At 41.9% G+C, this 16,952-nt stretch overlaps 2 protein-coding genes across 3 annotated transcripts in view; both read right to left on the reverse strand.

Annotated features, from left to right (window-relative positions):
• Positions 1-3,303, reverse strand: part of SLFN12 (schlafen family member 12) — a 28,905-nt gene extending 25,602 nt beyond the window's left edge. Inside the window, exon 1 of the mRNA XM_010385209.2 lies at positions 2,925-3,303. The gene's annotated coding sequence lies outside the window, so the exon portion shown is untranslated. The remainder of the gene's footprint in view (positions 1-2,924) is intronic.
• Positions 3,304-4,887: 1,584 nt separating this feature from the next.
• The window catches only part of SLFN13 (schlafen family member 13), a 91,507-nt gene continuing 79,442 nt past the window's right edge, over positions 4,888-16,952 (reverse strand). The window contains exons 3-6 of one of the 2 annotated variants that reach the window (XM_030922950.1): positions 14,425-15,503; positions 13,600-13,731; positions 11,389-12,112; positions 4,888-11,193 (exon numbers count right to left, since the gene is read on the reverse strand). In XM_030922950.1, coding sequence (XP_030778810.1) covers positions 10,422-11,193; positions 11,389-12,112; positions 13,600-13,731; positions 14,425-15,503 — 2,707 coding nt within the window. In that variant the 3' untranslated portion in view covers positions 4,888-10,421. The remainder of the gene's footprint in view (positions 11,194-11,388; positions 12,113-13,599; positions 13,732-14,424; positions 15,504-16,952) is intronic. The other variant, XM_010385208.2, reaches the window with a different exon arrangement.

Below are 16,952 nucleotides of genomic sequence, written 5' to 3' on the forward strand. Positions count from 1 at the left end.
AGGCCCAGCTCTGTGTGAACTTTTTTGGCTAACCCACCATACACAAAAGGAGACAGAAATCACATCTCACCCTCAGATTGATTAAGGAGGGTGCCCGTACAACTGGGAAACTTGGAACCCATGGGAGCTGCAGCGGAGCCATCTTATAGAGGACCCAGTGCTTGTGGACTAGCCTGGGATCCTGGACACCCCAGTCCAACACCTGCAGCTGTGTAAAACTTTCCATAGTTCAAAATCACTGCCTTCAAGCATACATCTGGAATACACTCCTTAAAAAATTAGCTGGGGATTGAGCTTACCAAATCCCTAGGGCCTAAAACTTACTGGCCTCCCTTAAACCTCGGGTCTAGGTTTACAGGTTAGATGTTTCCACTGAAATCCTTTATATTTTTGACTACAGGGGAAATTCTATCAGACCTGCACTCAGTATTTAGGCTATGTTGTTGACTCTCTTTAATGGGAAAGGAGACGGCATTCAGATCTCCTTAGAGTTATGTCAGAACAGCAGGTTAGTAGGAACTGCACACAGGGTGGGACAGAAGTTGTAAGAGCTACCTCCTAGGAAACAAAAATCATGCAACACTCTTTGCCCTCCTAGGACATCACTTTGCATTTAGTTCAGGACAGCACTGCTCTCATCCTTCCCACCTTCTAGATGATAAACCAGCAGAGTATGAGGGTGCTTGGTTTTTCTTTTAGGATCTAACAATGAAGTTCGTCAGTGCCTGGTCACGTTTCATATAGAGAACCTATTCCCCAACTCCCCGCATGTTCAGGACTCCAGGAGGATGGGCAACCCTGGGAGCTCTGGACACCCACCAAACCCGGCCTGACCATAGAGCACTCTGCCCTCCCTGCCTCTCTAGCTCTGCTCCAACACTGCAGATCCCTGGCTCACTGGTCCCACAGCTCTTTCAGGTGCTCCCCAGCCCATGCAGGAGCAAAAGTTCCACCCAACCTATAGCTTCCAAGTGCACCATTCCTAAGTCCTCAACAGCCTGCAGTTTTGACAGAAGTTGCTACAGAGACAGGCAAGTGTTACTGGTGGAGGCTGTGCTGGTCACTGAAACATTCTGTTTGCAGGAGAAAAACAAAAACTTGGTCTGTTCTAGGATCTATGTGTTTCCTTAAAGTCTTAGAATGAGCAACTCCATTTTGGTTTGGTTTGGTCTGTTGGGGCCTAGCACATGAGCTCAGTCCAAAACACTGGCCTCTCATAATTTTGTTTTTAAAAATTCCCCCTTTTTGTTCAGGTTCTCACTTAGGTGAGAGTGTAACCAAAACGTAAGGCCTTAGCGCCGCTCTCAGTTACCATCATTTTGGGTTTCCAGTCTCAGCATATCATTCATAGATTACGGTGTCCTCATGATCGCATATTTATTTCACTTCTTACCATTCCAGTTGAAGAGAGACCGTTTGACATTCTAGAGATGGCTGCATGCAAACATTGAAAACCTTTGAGAGAATACAGTGCACCAGGGAGCCTATTATTATGATGACTATTGGGAGGATAATACTGAGAGTCTGGAGGATGCTCCTTGCCCAGGGTCCCCATAAACCAAACCACCTAAAATTAAATAGATCAAATAATGAACTAAATAAAGAATCTACTAACTTAAGTAAACAATCTCTTCATTAATCCCCTACAACTGAATCTCTTAATCTTCATTTAATGTATTTCTCCATAGACTCCAAGTGCCAGCAGTTGCACAGATACTTCTCTGTTCAGTCAATTCTATCCTAACTTTCTCAAAAGAATTTAAAGTCTGTTGTGTAACTACGGCCTTTACAGTAGATGTTCTGAGAACATCTAACCTATGGGTTCTAGATTGTGAAGGGGTTGATTGTTCTCAGTGAACCATAAAAAACTTTCTTTACCTGGTGAAAGTACACTGTAGCATAATGATGGGAAAAGTTTTTATACAACAAGAAAACATGCATTGAACATGACATTGAATAAAATCCCTTTGTAAATGCTTAAATGGCCCATCGGGTAGCCAAATGTACCTGAAGCTTTGATTGTCTTCCCAGGAATATGAATTTGAAAAACCAAACATTGGTTATAAACTACTTTTGCAATTTATAAGTCAGCAGTTTCCATGGTAGCTTGATTTTTAAAGGTCAAACTTCCTGGGACTTCAAAGAAGCACCAACCAGACCCCCTGCTTAAGAACAGCAGCACAAGAGCCTGCATACATGCAAACCCCTCCCACTTTCCTATTCAACTGCAAACTCCAGATTCCAAACAATATTGGGGCCAAACAGTATTGCAACTGCAAGAGAAAATCCTAAAGAGGGCTTATTACTAGGCTTAAGAACCTCTACCAAAGGAATCCCCCTTGGAAAGGCTGAGGTCCAGAGGATCCCCCAGAGCATCCCCCTTTAGGGTCCAATCTTAGAGCATCAGACGTCTTTGACCTTAGGTGAGAACCAGTGCCACTTTATATGTTTTCCCTCCAGAGGCAATGGCCTATTATGAGGTTTCCTTTTGTCTCTGGATGAAGGCCTTGACTTCTAGCATCCTTATGATTTGATAAGCCCATGCTTTCCCATGGTTCCCATTCCACTAGAGTGATAGCCATGAACTTTAATGATAGGAAATAGAGGCTAGGTGGGTTTCTTTTGTCCTTAGCAGTAGAGTAGGGTATTTTCAGTTTTTCATCTGTCACTTAGGAAAGGAGGGGTTGCAAAGGAAGTAGCCTCTGGTCCTTTTGTTACTTGAGTGTGGCAAGTTGGGGTTTTCCTCCAGACTCTTATTCTCCTGCCCCAGAAGGGAGAGAAAACAGCCCGGGATAGGGGTAGGGGGTCTTCCCGGGAGTGGTGGGGTTGTGTTACCAGTGCCCCACCTCCTCCAGAGCCAGCAGATGCCCCAGAAATGAAAAACTAAAGCTGGAAGGTTTAGCGACGGAGCAGGATCAACTTACCAGCTCGCGCTGCTCCCTAGAAGCTGGATTCTTTGCAGGTGCAAGCACACCCCAGATGCCAGCGTGGGCCCTTGAGCAACGGGAAGTTAAAAACCTACGAGAACAGCTCTGAGTGATCTCTAGGGAGCTCTCGTTTCATTTTCATCCACGTGTATTTTCTAAGACAAAAAGGAAAAAAGGTAATTTAAAGAAAACAAAGAACAAAGGAACTTGTCGAGGCGCAGGCTACAGTCCGTCGGCTCACTCTCCACAGAGTGTAAAGAATGTGAATCCTTTTCTGTTTTTCAGCCCTCCTCGTCCCGCCCTCCGGCTGCCCATTTCCCAGAGTGGCCTGCATTTCTATTGGGCAGTTGGCGCTCCGGAAGTGTCCACATTCTTTATTATCGACTCTGCGCCTTTGCGCAATTGTCACTATTTTGGTTCATCAAAATTGAAGAAATACTAGGCTTTCTTACCATGCCCTTAAAGGGGTGACTCAACCTTTCCAGCTTTCCTCGCATTCCCAGAGCAGCCCTGCTGCCCTCTTGCTTTTTTAAAAGCACAGTGGCCACCAGGAACCAAGTCAGAGCAGCTGTAGATGAACAGGAGAGGACAAAGGTGCAAGGAGCGGATTGCTCCAGGAGAGACAGATTCAAATACCTAACCCTGGCAGTGTAGGGGGCATCTTGAGGTCATTTGGGAGATCCCTTTAGTTGAGATGCTCCAAGGGTTGGTCTCGCTGGATACAGCCCTCCTGCCACTTTACTTTCCTTTAGCCCCCTTATTATGGTAATTATGGTAATACATGTTTTTCCTGCTCACTTGTCTAAGAATTGGTGTCTCAATACATAGCTTTTGAAATGTACACAGGCCAAAATGACTCATCACAGGGCAATTTGCAAGTCTGAGTTGCTCCTTCTCCGCAAGCTCCACCTACCCCACTCTGGACTGCATTAGCTGCCTACTGCCTATTCTAAAATCTTAAGGTACCTAGGAAGAGTACCTATTCACATTAAATAACGTAAACATTGAAAGCACATAGCTGTGCTTTTCTTCATCTCATCTGATCCAGACACCAGCTCTACGGATACAGTCTTATCGAAGTGAAAAAACTATTCTTCAGTCATTGGCTTAGAAAATGCTAGTGTAGGCTGGGAGCGGTGGCTCATGCCTACAATTCCAGGACTTTGGGAGGCCCAGGTGGGTGGATCACGTGAAGTCCAGAGTTCGAGACCAGCCCAGCCAACATGGTGAAACCCCGTTTCTACTAAAAATACAAGAAAAGTAGCCGGACGTGGTGGTGGACCCCTGTAATGCCAGCTACATGAGAGGCTGAGGCAGGATAATCACTTGAACCCGGAAGGCGAAGGTTGCAGTGTGCCAAGATCACACTACTGCATTCCAGCCTGGGCAACAAGAGCAAAATTCTGTCTTGGGAAAAAAAGAAAAAAAGAAAGAAAGAAAAAAGAAAAAGCTAGTGCAGGCCAGGTGCGGTGGCTCACGTCTATAATCCCAGCACTTTGAGAAGCCGAAGTGGGTGGATTCCCCTAGCTCAGGAGTTCGAGACCAGCCTGGGAAATATGGTGAGAGGGCATAGTGGTGCACGTCCGGTAGTCCCAACTACTGTGGTGGACTAGAGAGCGGGTGGGAGCGCTGAGGCATGAGAATCACTTGGACCCCGGGAGGCAAAGGTTGCAGTGAGCCAAGATCACACGGTTGCACTCCATCCCAGAGCAAGGGATTCTATCTCAAAAAAAAAAAAAAAAAAAAAAAAAGAGAGAGAGAGAGAAAAGAAAAAAGAAAATGCTAGTGCAGGGATTTTCCCAGAATACCAGGATGGCTTCCAAGGCAGAAACAAAAAAAAGATTAAGAAGTTGTTCCCATGAGAATGTGTGTGGCAGGCATGACATATCAGATCAACTTGGAATGGAAAATGCATATCCCAAAAGACCCCTCAGAAGTGAGAAGAGTAAAAACATTCACAGAACTTTTAAATTATGTTTTTATTAACTATTGAGTAGAAACAAGATAATATTTATAGAATACGTATAAGGTATAAAGAACAAAAGTATGAACGCCTGTCAACCCCTTACGTGGCTAAAGAATATTAACAATAAGCCTCTCCTCAGAGGTAAAACACCATATCAAAGTTTATATTGAACGTTGTGTTGCTATTCTTTATAGTTTTTTTTTTTTTTTTTGGCAGGGGGGTTGGGTTTTTTTAACCTACTGCAGCCTTAACCCCCTGGGTTCCAGTGATCCTCTTACCTCAGCCTCCCAATTGCTGGGACTACAGGCACACACCACCAAACCCAGCTAATTTTTAAATTTTATTTTATTTTATTTTATTTTTTGTAGAGCCAGGATCTTGCTATGTTGCCAAGGCTTATCTCTAACCCCTGGGCTCAGGTGATTCTCCTGCCTTGGCCTCTGGAAGTGCTGAGATTACAGGTGTGAGCCACCATGCTGGCCTGCTGTTTGTTTATGCCATAAATTCCCTTTGTTGATTTCCAAAAGTGTTTTATACTTCTAATTTGCTGAGTCTTTATCATGAATGGATGCTGAACTTTATCAAAAGTTTTTTCATCTATTCAGATGATCATGCGATTTTTCTCTTTTGAACTCTTAATCTGTGGTGAATAGCACTGATTAATTTTTTTTTTCTTTGAGACAGGGTGTCAATCTGGCACCCAGGCTGGAGTGCGGTGATGCAGTCATAGCTCAGTTCAGACTCAAACTCCTGGCCTGAAGGATCTTTCCTCCTTCAGTCTCCAGAAAGTCTGGGATTACAGGAGTGAGCCACCTCTCTGGGCCTGATGATTGATTTTTTAATGCCAAAATCAACATTGAATTCCTGACTTAAACCACCTTGGTCATGACGTATTATCATTTTTACATATTGTTGGATTTCCTTTACTAAAACTTTGTTTAGAATTTTTCATGTAGATATTTGAGTGACAATGACCTGCAATTTTCCTTTCATACTTTACCTACCAGACTTGTTATCAAGATTATGCCAGCCTCATGAAATTAGTTAGGAACTGTTTCCTCTTTCTAGGAAAACATTTAAGTGAGACTGAAATTCTCTCCTCCTTAAACTTGCTAGTTAGAACTCACTGTGACAATGGTTACAGAATTTCTGCTTTGATCCGTGAGTTAAACACTTTTTTAATTCCAAAAGATATGAACATTTTTCTGGTTACTGTTTTATTACTAGCTTCTAATGTATTTGCATGTGGGGTCAAAGAATGTGATCAGTATCAGTTCTTTGAACTCTTTGAATAATTACTCTTTAATTAGAAAAAAATCTCAAATATTATGCATTCAGAAGCGAAAACACCCCACAGACATACACACACACACACACACACACACACACACACAAGTTATTAATTACAAAAAGCAAATTGTAACTGCACAGTAGGGAAACCTGGCAGATGCTACCTTATCCAAATGATCGGAATTAGCATCATCAGGAATGGAACTAATCACTATCGAATGGCTTCTAATACCATGGACTGAGAACCGTAACAGCCCTTCCATGGTATTCGTACCAAAAATGCATAACCTGAATCTAATCATGAGAACACATGAAATGACCCAAAATCAGATACTCTGCAAAATAATAGGCCAGTTCTCTTCAATAGTGTCAAGGATATGACAAAGACCGATTAGCATCTCCAGATTAAATGAGACTTAAATAAATGCTCAATACAACGCATCATCTTAGATCAAATCCTGGACCAGAGTTTTTTCTCTTGTGCCGTAAAGACACTTGTGGCACAACTGATATAATTCAATAAGGTCTATAGATTAGATAATAGTGTTAATTTACTGATTTTGATGATGGTACTATAAATATCCTTCTAGGAAATACCCACTGAAGTATTTAGAGGTCAATGGGAGCCCTGTCCACTACTTACTTTCAAATATCTCAGGAAGAAAAATGGTAGAAAGAGGCACAGGGACAAGGCGAGAGAAGGCTGCATCAAGATCATCTGTGGTCAAAGGCCTCTGGGCACACTGGCATCTAATACCCAATTTTAAACTTTTGATTGTTTTATTATTTTGTTAGAGATGGGGTCTTACTCTAATGCCCAGGCTAGGATGCAGTGCCATGATTATCGCTCACTACAACCTTGAACTCCAGGAATCAAGCGATCCTCTCGCCTCAGCCTCTGGAATAGCTAGGACTGCAGGAGCACACCACCACACCCAGATAATTTTTTGTTGTTGTCTTCTGGAGTAGCGGGGTTGGGGGGCGGTCACGCTATGCTGCCCAGGCTGGCCTCATATGATCCTCCCACCTCAGCCTCCTGCTAATATATAATTCAAATATTTGTCTTTCACTATTCTCAAGGCTTTACTAAGCTTTGTTGAAAGTAGGCCCAGGTGTTGACTGTTAATTTGTGAAACAAAAGATGTGACCTCTTTCCACGCTTGAGATTCAGAGGAGCAGAAGAAGTTTAGTAAAGTCATTATGTCAAGCCAACTAGAAACTAGCAGAGGTCTTGGTACAGCACTCCATAGCAAGAAGTGGCCGGAGACTACAAGGACAGATCTGTGAAACACGGAAGCATTCCTGGAATTCTCAGAAATCTTAATGGAAATAATCTAGGTTTGTGTGTTTGTTTGTTTGTTTGTTTGTTTGTTTGTTTTAAAAAGGAGGGAGCTAAGTGAGGGTATACAGGAACTTTCTGTACTATGCTTGCAACTTTTCTGTTCTTCTAAACTAAAATAAAAGGCTAATTTAAATTTTAAAAGCATTTTGTTTCATTTTACAATGGCTGGGTAGATTTTCAGATCTTTAATGAAGCAGGTCCTATATGATTAGAGCCAGATTACAGAGATAGGCAGGCACCCATCAAAACCCAATTAAGCCTGACACAGTGGCTCATGCCTATAATCCCAGCAATGGGAGGCTGAGGCAAGAGGATCACTTGAACCCAGGAGTTCAGGGCTATAGTGAACTATGATCACACCACTACCCTCCAGCGTGGGCAACATAGTGAGACCTTTTCTCTTCAAAACAAAAATTAAAGTTAATCTTGCTTAACCTTTTACTGGCTCATTTTTGGCTGTGTCATGGAGTTGCTGGCCTCAGTCTTCTCCTTTTCTTCCATTTAATCATTTATTTTACAGAACCTTTTTTTTTTTTTATTTTAATGAGACACAAACTCTCAATTTTTTATTTAAAACAGAAATGTAATAAAACAGAAATGTAATAAACATATAAGCTAAACATTTCCTCATTAATATGAAAAAAGAAAGCATAGTAATCCTCTTTGGTCTAAACAAAAATTCGTAAGTGTTTATACATTTTAAAATATGATACTGTTTCAAATATTACTAGGCCAATAAATCATATAGAGAGACTCAACCAGTCAGAATTAGACTTTTAAAGAATTACTCTCAAAGGCTGAAATAACTCCAAAGACCAGGGAGTTTACTAAGAACATTTACAAAGATAGAGTTTTGGTGCTGGGCTATATCTCATTTAATGCAACCAGAAGAAAGAAATATTTTTCTCCTTATTTTGCTGATCTGTCAGTTTTTGCTCAAGTTAGAAGAGCCTACAATTTCAAGGCTAGATAACCGCAATTCCATGAGTTAACACAAATAAGAGGAAGACCGGCAGAAGAGTTCAAAACTTATAATATGGAGGGAAATCAGTCAAATAGGATTACTCATAAATGGAATACTGGGCATGTAGTTTCTTAATTTTCATTAGTTATGCCAATATTTTATTGTTAGTATTTAGATTAGTGTTTTAGAATGTTTTGTAGAGACTGAAAAGCAAATAAGTAATTGCATTAGCATTGTTAAGTATCAGTGTTTTTAGTTTGATGAATGATCACACAGCTGTGTTCTCGGGCTGCAATAACAAAACACTACAGACTGGGCAGCTGAACCAACAGAAATTTATTTCTCACAGTCTGGAGGCTGGAAGTCCAAGACAGTGGTGCCAGTGGGGGGTGGTTCATTATGAGGCTTCCCCTCCTAGCTTGCAGGTGGCTGCCATCTCTCTGTGTGCTCCCATGCCCTCTTGTCTGTGTGCACAGGGAGGAAGGGAACAAGTTCTCTGGGGTCTCTCCCTATAAGGACACCAATCTTGGCAGATCAGATTCTCCACTGTGACTATGTGTAACCTTAATTACTTCCTTAGCAGCCCCAGCTACACACTGAAGGTTGGGGCTTCAACATGGGAATTTAGGGGTGAGAGTGGGACACAAACATTCAGTCCATAACAGTGGCCCTCCAAACTATGAAAGCAGATAGAAAAAAAAAATCACAGTTCAAGAATGACATAAAACTTAAGTAGGTATGCTATAGATTAATGCATAGAGCTAAGCTGAGATGTTACAACGTAACAACATAAACTCACTGCTTTTTTTCTTCTTCTTTTTGAGACAGAGTCTCACTCTGTTGCCCCGGCTGGAGTGCAGTGTCATGATCTCAGCTCATTGCAACCTCTGCCTCCAAGATTCAAGTGATTCTCATGCTTCAGCCTCCCGAGTAGCTTCAGCATCCCGATATAGGCATGCACCACCATGCCCAGCTACTTTTTGTATTTTTAGTAGAGACAAGGTTTCTCCATGTTGGCCAGGCTGGTCTTGAATACCTAACCTCAGGTGATCCACCTGCCTCAGCCACCCAAAGTGCTGGGATTACAGGTGTAAGCCACTGTGCCCGGCCAACACTCATTGATTTTTAAAGACAATCTTTCCCAAGTTCGTTCACCTTAGGGCTGATATACACCTTCAGAACCAGATTTTGGTCTCTAATATTAACTTCTACTAAAAGCCAGGATTTTCTCTTGGCCTATAATTTCTCTGTAAAGGTACCATTAATGTTCACTATTACAATTAAGCCTTGGTCTGGGTCATTCTGAGAACAAGCTCTGGAGATCACAATTTTAAGGATTAAGTAATCATAATGCTATTCTTTGTTCTGACAAAATTATTAATCTGACAGTGACTGAATTATCTTGGGACTCTCCCAAGCCCTAAATGAATACAGCAAAGATGAATGTCAAGAATTCAGGAAACAATTACTTCTGCTAGGCCTGTAAGCTACTAACAGACCATGCTTCTGCAGAAAATGATTCTGGACAAATTTTTAAAAGCAACAAACTACATGAAGTCACATAAAAAAAAGAACTCCAGCCTTGGAGGAAAGGTCACAGGCTGAGTTTCTTATTTTTATGGCTTTTACCCAGAGTGCAAGACACAGATCTGCATTGTGCAGGACAGCTAAAGTTCCTTTAGAAAACCACCATCTTTCTGACTGGAAGAGTCAGGGGTCAGAATGGGGGGCAACCACCGCTGGTGAAAAGAGCTGGGGAAGGAATCTCTGAAAGGAGAGCCAGAAATGGGGGAGCTCCAAACTCTTTGTGTCAGCTCTGTCCAAATCTCTAACCGACTTGTGAACTAAAAAGAAAGGTTTCTACCATCAGCAGACTGTCACCCATAGACATGTACATAGCATTTTGGTTTGGAGTTCTTCGTAATAGTCACTTCACAGAAAAATATATAGGTGTTGTTTTGCCCTGGAAGCCAGACAGATCAGAATATTGGGTAAGATAGCTGGGTCAGTTGTCCTTGGATGGATCCCAAACACTATGTTCCTTTCCAGGCCTGAGAATCGCCGGACACTGTCCAAAACAATGTGATCACCCAACATATCAGACGCATCACTGAGATGCACAATCCTTTTCTTCCTCAGTGCTTTCAAGAGCTCATACCGATAGCGCCCCACTTCTCTCGTGGTGCTGACAAGCACAGCAACATCCTTAGGAGAATAGCCCCTTTCAAAGAAGAACCTGCAGGTGTCTGCCACATAGGTCACTATTTGCTCCACAGTCCAGTTTTCAATAATCATTTTGCTGCCTGAAACACCTGGAGCCCATTTAGTTTCACCAAGAATTGCCAGATACTCATGGGGGATATTAACTGAAGGATTTTCTATGATTCGTTGCATTTTTTTTTGTATGTACTCGGCTATTTCATCTGCATTGCGGACTACTCTGGTGAGCTCTTCCCTTGGATACTGTGCTGAGAGAAGGGGAAGGCCACTACGAGTTAAGTGGCTGGTCTGAAAGTAGTCCAGAAAGATCCAGAGAATTCCTGGACAATCTTTTTCTCTCTGAGTGATGGTTTTTGCCTTCCCATACCAGTCCCCATCTTCAGTACGGAAATTCTGAGCTTCGTCAATGATGATGTGTTGAATGTGATCAAAGTATTCTCTCATGAAAGTTTTCCGGGTCTCTGCTTGGCAGATATTTTTATCACTGTAAAAATTAAAAGAACACACTTAGGTTTTCTCTAAAAAAACAAGGGGAGAAAATGATTGTATCATGTTCCTCTGAGCACAGTATGTTATCACAGATATTTAACCACTCAATTGTCAAGGACGAAGGTGACTTAGCAGAGAATATTAAACCCAGAATAAATAATACTTAAAGACGGAAGATCCAACTGCTTACCTGATAAAGTTCCTCAGAGGCTGGTTTTCACAAACATAGAGAATTGTCTCCGCCTCACAGTGAAACACATTCCTGATCTTCTCCATGATCTTCATGGCCATGATGGTCTTCCCTGAGCCAGGTAAGCCGTGGACAAACAATTCTCTGTTCTTGCGGAGGTTTTTGGAGAATATCTCATACTGCTGGGCTGTGAGCAGATTTAAAACCTCACAGCTGAGCTGGTCACTCAAGAGAGACCTGAAGCCGAGCAAGACAATCACGAGGGACTGCAGCAGGGCTTCCACGTGCTGGGTGCCTGCAAGGCTATAGGACGCGGGGTAATCCATCACAGACACTGCAGCCTCCAAGGCCTCTGTGCTGCTCTCAGGACTCAGGCAGAGGACCTTGGCCCTGACACACACCTTCCTGGTGTAGCCCCCCACGTTCACCAGGCTCTGCTTCAAAGTAAAGGCGGTGCGAGTGCAGTAGTCCTGGCCCTCTGCATCTTGCTCCCTGAGAATGGTATAGAGAATGGGGGTGCTGTTCTTTGCTATCAGCAGTGCATCACAGATGACTCCTGGCTTCTCCTGCAAGTTCAGGTCCACAGCCCAGCTTCTAGAGAGGATCACAATTCCCTGGGAGAAAAGTTGCACTTGCTTGTTTATTAACTCCTCTAGTCCTTCATGCTGTGAGGACAGCTCCTTCCAGAGGGACTCTGGAGTATATCGCAAATGTCCTGGTGAGACTAGACATGAAGAAAATAGAAAGATGTTTTCACTGTATTTGTGTGATTTTGTATGAATCACATGTTATGTTTAAAAGGGAGAGGAAAGCCACCCAAAGGATCGTACACTTTAACAGAAATTCCTTCTGGTGCATCTCTTTTTTTTTTTTTTTTTTTTTTTGAGACGGAGTCTCGCTCTGTCACCCAGGCTGGAGTGCAGTGGCACGATCTCGGCTCACTGCAAGCTCCGCCTCCTGGGTTCATGCCATTCTGCTGCCTCAGCCTCCTGAGTAGCTGGGACTACAGGCGCCCGCCGCCACGCCCAGCTATTATTTGTATTTTTAGTAGAGACAGGGTTTCTCCATGTTGGCCAGGATGGTATCGATCTCCTGACCTCATGATCCGCCCACCTCGGCCTCCCGAAGTGCTGGGATTACAGGTGTGAGCCACCGCGCCCGGCCTGGTGCATCTCTCTTTAACCCACACCCTACAAATCTGGTAAAACGAATGATGTCACCCTTCTATGTATCTCATGGACAATGGAGCATGTCAACTGAAATGTAATTTACTGAGCCTGAGAAAGTGAAAGCCGTATATTCAATTACTCTTGCATCTTGAATTCTTATGTAGAATGTTTAAAAACTTTTCTGATAAGCTAATGACTATAAAGATCTCAGGTAAGTAAAGAAACTATTTGGTGGTAAACAGACCTAAGGCAGGTCTTATATATGAATTACCTTGCCCTTGATAAATGTTTGGACATACATAGGATATTTTTGTATCATATTCTTCTGTCAAATCTCATACTTAATATATTCAATATGTGAAGTTAAGCCATTTCCCTCCTTGAGAAATTTAAGTTTCCTTTTGTAAGTAGGAACTCTGAGGGAAAAAAACCTTGCTAAAACAATGTTTGGGCAGCAGGGAGAGGGGTTACCTAACATTGTCTATGGGCTTGAATAATTATTTGGTGCTACCTCTGAAGCATTAGTGAGCTGTTCCCTCTAGCCTCTTCCAAAGGAAAATTATTTGTGGTTTTTCTGTATTCTTATATTCTACCAGGTGAACATTTTTATTCCTTTTACAGACATAATTCCTCCATCCTAGAAAAGTAGACCAGAAGTGGCTGATTATTCCATTGTGCCCCTGAGGTTGTACTAGATCACTGGTTTCCAAACCCAGCAGGGCATCAGAATAATCTGGGAAGCTTGCCCAAATGCACATGGCCAGGCCTTATCTCTGGAAATTAAGCGTTTATAAGTTCTTGGTGTGGGCCTGGACATCTGCATGTTTAACTACCTCCTATGGCATTTCTAATAATCAGCCAGATGTGGCAACCAATGGGCCTGATGATTTCTAAAGGTACCTGAAACTCATCCCCGAGAGGCTTGTGGCATTGTCACTGTATACACCTGGATCTGCAGGACACAATCTTTCATGGATTTGTTTTTCACGAAATGTATTAAATGACTTCCCTCTGTCCTGATGTAAAAACTGGCAGTTAGTACCTGGAAATAAATGTCGTTGTAGATCTGCTTTGTGTTCCAGACCTTTCTTAGAATACACTGGTCTGCAAAGTGAAGGACTGTCAGATAGACTCAACTGAGACTCAAAGGCCTCAGTAAAGTCTGGAGGAAACTCTGAAAGAAAGAACATTTTAATTTACACTATATGATTTCATGTCTCACTACTGCAATAGGCTGTACAAGGCTGTGTCTAAATTTCATCTAACATGGTATAAGTCAGGCCACAAAGTCAGATGCTTTACTCTTTCTTGACTCTATGTCCAGGTTCCCAAAGACTCACCATTAAAAGCCCTTTTTCGAACCTTGAATGGTGTTCCCCCATGCAATATAATGCTCCCTCTTCCATGTTTGAATAGTTCTTTGCTTGAATTGCAGTGAAAAAAAACACTCTCTTTAAGTTCTAATCATCAGGTTTTTATATCCCTGTGCACGCACCTCCACTAATCCCACTTAAACAAACCTCAACCAACACTAGCCCTTGTCTCCCAGAGTTGATTTTATGCTAAATTGAGGTACGAGCTAATCATTATTATGAGGCTCCAGCAAATTCCAATTCAATGATTTTATTAAAGGAACGAATTTCCAAGTTTTTCCTTTACTTCTTCTTTTGTGGAAAATCACCATTCACAAAATACCTCATTTTGGTTTTTTCTCACTCAATAAAACTTAGCATCTATGAAAAGCATGGAGATTTAGAGAAAGTAAATTTCAGTGGGTGTGAGAAGGTCAAGCTTAGAGAATAAAGAAGGAAGTGGTATTGGGGAAGAGGTAGAAAGGTCAGGGAGGGAGAATCTGCTTCCCTCTTACCTGGATCTGCGTCCATCATTTTCTTTAACCATTCCTCAACTGTCAGGGGACAGACATACTTCTGTTTCACCATCCATGACCTGGGAGCTTCCGAGAACACCACACAACAGAATGCCTTCACTTTAATCACACAGAGATAACCATACAACTCTTTCCCGCGAAACACTTCTATGATTTTGGTGCTGCACTCTACCGGAGGTTTGGAAGAGCAAAAATGGACAATGGGCAACTTAGAAATTGCTCTTGCAATTACATTTTTCAAAGAGTTAGGGTCAACTTTGTTTTTGGCACATCCCAGGACTTTCCTACTCTTATCATCCACTCCAATAAAAAGATAGCCTCCCTCAGTGTTTGCAAATGCAGAGATGTACTCTGGAATTATATTTTCTACATATTGTTGGATGTATTCTGTAGAGAACTGTTTAAACTCGATGGATGGAGACTCAGGAAAAGATAGGATTTCACCATATTCAATAGTGTCGTTTTGGAAAACTTTATATGCAGGATTTGAGTCAGATACGTTCTGGTATACAGCTTTCGTAATTTTCCTAGGTGGAGACCCTTCATTAATCAGATCATATTTGGACTGTCTTTCTTTGGTCTTCAGGAAACCGAATGCCTGTCTTGAACTCATGGGAAGCACAGAGGTGCCAGATCTACAGTATAATGAAGTGCTAAGGCTGCAAATGCGGGAATTGAAGGAACCATGTTTAGGGACAGGGTCACCGCTCCAAGATTTAACAAAAATGTAAAAACACCTTCCTTGTTGCTTAGTCTCAAAGAAAGCCTGCAAACATTGATCCTGAATAAGATTTCTCAAGGATTCTTCTAAATCCAGTCCCATCTCTATGGGACGCTCATCCTTGTTGGCCATTTCCATCCGAATCACTCCTCCTCCTGAGTTTAATAGAGCACACGCAGCCCGTATAACTCTCGCCTTCTCTTGGTTTCTCTGAGTTTTCTGCAACTTTTTTCTGTTTTCTTCTCCAAGAGTCACTTCTCCAACATCGATGACCAGGTCTGGGTAAGATAGATCCACACCCAGGGAGCAGTGATTTGCCTCCATGTTGAACTTGCACCTTAAAGTATTAGAAAAGTTGTTTCATTTTTGATTAAAAAATTATTACAGGCCTGCAATTCACTTACTAGAAAATATTTAAAACCTGTCTAATATATGCTGGTAGAAGACAATAGCAAGAAAGACAGGTATAGTCTCTTCAGGAACTGACTGGCTGGCAGGGAGGGAACTAACAAAATTAGCCTTTACCATCATGTGTGATATGGGCTCTAAGAGGGAAAACACATTGGATAGGGTATCTGAACTAATCTGGAGACCATGGTTCAATAAGACTTCCAGGAGCAGGTTCCATTTAAGCCAAGACCTAAAGGATGCACTAGAACTGGCCACGTGAAGTCATCAGCATTGAAACATGGAGGTAGTGGATCACCTGAGGGGCATCTGTACCACGGCATGAGAACATCTAGGTTTGGAACAGATTCTCCATGAACATCAACTTTAGAAGATAAGTAAAAGAAGAACACATTGAAAAGGAGACTGTAGAAAGGTCTGAGTATGAGAAATCAAAGAAGTAGGAGAAAAATCAAGGGTATTTGGTATTAACAAAGCCTGGAACAAGGTCACCTGCCAAGGTTTAAGATGTCTAATACTGCTGACAGATACAGCTAGGTAATGACTGGAAAGTGTTATTAGGTTTAGTAAAATTAAGGTTAACAGTAACTTTGAAAAATGCTGTTCAGACACCTGGGAAATGGGCATCAGGAGACAATAAACCAGGGGCTAAGGTCTTGGAGAGTAGCGTCAATGAAGATGGCTTGAATTCCAGTTCTGTCATTTAGTACTGTTATTAATCTAGATATTTACTCTTTCTAACTCTATGTTCTTACTATAAAACATGGTGCAGCCACCTGTGACTGTTATTATGAAGATTAACTCAGATAATTTACAACAAGCATTTAAAACTATGCTTTGGTTCACAGGTGTTCAGTAAGGTAATCTATATTAATTGACATTATTTTACAATGGGTTGAGGAATGAATAAGAGGTAAGGAAATAGCATTAAGTATACACCTGCTGTCTTCTTACACCAAAATCAGTCCTGAGGTACCTGTACACAGAAACATGTGTAGAGAGGGGCAGCAGAGTTCAGAGGTCAAGATTCAGAAATAAAGGCTGGGACATTCACAATCTTACCACTTTGCCTAATTTAGACCCTTGCCTAGAAATTTCTACTGTCAGTATTCTGTCTTGCATTCCAAGACCACCGAAACATCTTTGTCAAGTTACTTGTAAAATATTCTTTTTGATATATGGGGACTTCAAAGTTAAATCTTTTCTCTTTACCCCCATGAACTTTATTGTTAAAGCCTAGATACGCTGATAGTTTTTCATTGGTAACTGTATTCAAATGGCAACCCCACCCATATCTTTTGCAGGCAGAAAACTCTTAGGGAACTCTATCCCAGCTCTTCCTTTGGGTATAAAGGTATTATAATCAGTGCCACTTGCA

Source organism: Rhinopithecus roxellana, chromosome 19 (genome assembly GCF_007565055.1).
Source record: "Rhinopithecus roxellana isolate Shanxi Qingling chromosome 19, ASM756505v1, whole genome shotgun sequence".
Lineage (NCBI taxonomy): Eukaryota > Metazoa > Chordata > Mammalia > Primates > Cercopithecidae > Rhinopithecus > Rhinopithecus roxellana.